Source organism: Octodon degus, unplaced genomic scaffold (genome assembly GCF_000260255.1).
Source record: "Octodon degus isolate 3935 unplaced genomic scaffold, OctDeg1.0 scaffold00138, whole genome shotgun sequence".
NCBI lineage: Eukaryota > Metazoa > Chordata > Mammalia > Rodentia > Octodontidae > Octodon > Octodon degus.
In genome coordinates this window covers 6,985,872-6,988,590 of record NW_004524714.1, presented here as the reverse complement: position 1 = coordinate 6,988,590, position 2,719 = coordinate 6,985,872, and the positions used below count along the sequence as shown (strand labels likewise).

The window sequence follows — 2,719 nt, the reverse complement described above, 5'->3', positions numbered from 1 at the left end:
AAATAAATAAAAAAATAAAGTGTCAGTTTAGGCAGAGCAGGGACCCGGTTCAATCCCTGGCGTGCCATGCGGCCCGATTGAGACTGGGTGTGGTGGCACGTGCCTGTAATCCCAGCACATAGACCCTGTAGACCCTCTACTAAATACATTTAAAAAACAATGAAAGTAATCCCCACCTGAGACCATTGTTGTAAGGGTTCAGAAAGACATGGAGTGTACCTGGCAGAGGGCCCAGCATGTAGTATGGACTTAATAAGTGAAAGCCACAGTATGTTTCAGGGCATTTCAGGTTCCAAATTATGAACTTTGCAAGTTTGTAAACCAGTTCTCTCTGTAGCTGGTTCAGCTTTGAGAACATAACTGGATGGATCCCGCTCCTTTCTGTGCAGGGTCTCATGTTGGCTTGCAGGCCTGGAAAAAGCACTGGCCGCTGAGGTTGGCGTCAGGAGGCTCTTGCAAATGCCAGTCCTGCTGATGCGGAGGTGGCATTGTCTGAGGAGCCTCTACCTCTACTCCAGTCAGCCTGGCATCCCATCCAGCGGTCAGGGCCTGTTTGCGCGGCTGATTTTGCTTAGCATATTCTAGCTGCCACTGCAGGGTTTATTCTAGGCCCAAATTATGTAAATCACTGCATTGCTCAAGACAATGTGGCTTTGTTTCTTTAGATTTGTTCTCAGTTGAGTGAAAGATTGGAGAAGCAGCAGACAGCTAATAAAGTGGAAATTGAGAAGATTCGGGTAAGATTCCTTTACCGAAGAGCCATTACACCACCTGGTTGGTTTGATTTTTTGTTTCGTTTGTTTGTTTCGCCTTATTCAGTGTACAGGTTTGGGAGAGGTATTGATTTCAAAAGGGGAATGGGAGCTGGAGAGATAGCGTAGCGGTTTACGTATTAGGCTCTACAGCAAGAGGTCATAGGTTCGAGTCTCAGGTCTGCCTTTATTGGAGCCAGGGAGATGGCTCAGTAGAATAAGCGCTTCCCTGGCAAGCGTAAGGGCCTGAGTTCAATCCCCAGTTCCGCAAAAATAAAAAGGGAGGGGGGACGGGAATTCTGATATAGTGTCTGTCACTGGGCTTGGCTCACATAACTGGCAGTATTTTTGCCTGTTTTCTCTGGGAGGGAATACAAGTGGCACCAGAAGAGCTCTGGCTTTAGAGCTCTGAGGCCTGGGCACTCCCCAGCATGATGGAGCAGGCAGCACAATGCCAAGGTGGAGACTGGCGAGTCAGGCAGGGTAGAGGAGGCAGGGTCTGCGTCCTGTCCACCACCTCTGTGAAGACTGTGCCGCAGCTCCAGGTAGAAGGACTTGAATTGTTAAGTCTTGTAAGGGCTACTTGGGTCTTTTGTAACTTGGCATTGTTGGTAAGCTATACCTGTGGCAGAGTTCGTGGCACATTTTGCAAAAGGAGAAGTAATCTGTCTAGTAAAGCATATGCACAGTTCTAACCCAGGAATGCAGAAAGTTTCTGTGCCCGCCACCATGTTTGCACAATGCAATGTGACACCTGGAACAAGAGGACACCAGCCTTTTCTATATTTAGTGTTTAACAAGAAGCACCTAATTTTTTTTTTTTTTTGCGGAACCAGGGATTGAACTCAGGCCCTTGCGCTTGCCAGGGAAGGGCTTATCGCACTCAGCCATCTCCCTGGCCCTGAAGTATCTAATTTTAAAAATACTTTTCCAACTCTAAAACTGTAATAATGCTCCTGTACAAGTTCTGGCAGAAAGTAGGAAAACCCTTTTAATACTATAAGCCACAAAAAAAAAAAAAAAAAAAAAAAATCCCCTTTCTTTCTCTTTCCCTTTCTTTCTTTTTTTCCCTCCCTCCCGTTTTTTGGTGTTAAGAACTGAGCCCAGGGCCTTACACTACTCCTGAGCTATATCCTCAGCCTTCACCTCATCTCAGAATAAGCCCAGCATGGTAGTGCATGCCTGTCATCCCAGTACTCCAGAGGCTGAGCCTGAGGAGTGATACGAATTTAAGGCCAGCCTGGCTACATAGCAAGACCTTGTCTCAAAAAAATCAAAACCAAAAATAAGCACTTGGTGTATGCTCAGAAGCCTTGGTTCTCTTAACATTAACATGCAGTTTCAGTCGTGCTGAGGTATGCTTTTTTCTCAATTTCCCTAAAGTTGGAATATAATACATGAGCGGTTTTCAAGAATGTTTTTTAAGAGAAACATAATGTTTCTTATAGGCATCTTAGGTTGATGAAATGTGAAGTTGTAATCATATTTTATATAATTTTGTGTCCTATTTCTTTTAAGGAGCATTTATTTTTCTGTGTTATGAAAAATTTCTCAATCCCAGTTAGAGGATGCAGACTTCCTTGAACAGAGCAAGACATTTAAATAGTTCATCCTCATCTCTTTCATCGTGTCCCTAGTTCTGAAATGAAGATACATATTCATAACCTTCATTTCTCACAGCGTCATCTTTTTGGAAAGGCAGTTGCTAATCAAGACAAGGACATCCTTATTGCTCTTGGTACATAATACTAGGTAGTCGGGGCCAGGGAGATGGCTCAGTGGAATAAGTGCTTCCCTGGCAAGCGCAAGGGCCTGAGTTTAATCCCTGGTTCCGCCAAAAAAATAATACAGGTAGTCGCTTTCCCAGGAGGTTTTCTGCCAGTTTCCCAGGAGAGTCAGGGCTCAGAGACTTCCGTGCTTACCAGAATCTAAAGAGCTGTTTTTGTTTTTAGTTTTTTTGCCTTAGG

The 2,719-nt window shown here is 44.5% G+C and overlaps 1 protein-coding gene across 4 annotated transcripts in view; it reads left to right on the top strand.

Annotated features, from left to right (window-relative positions):
• The window catches only part of Rabgap1 (RAB GTPase activating protein 1), a 185,262-nt gene that overhangs the window by 179,175 nt on the left and 3,368 nt on the right, over positions 1–2,719 (top strand). For all 4 annotated transcript variants that reach the window (XM_023701620.1, XM_004641599.2, XM_023701621.1 and 1 more), the window contains one exon: positions 666–737. In XM_023701620.1, coding sequence (XP_023557388.1) covers positions 666–737 — 72 coding nt within the window. The remainder of the gene's footprint in view (positions 1–665; positions 738–2,719) is intronic.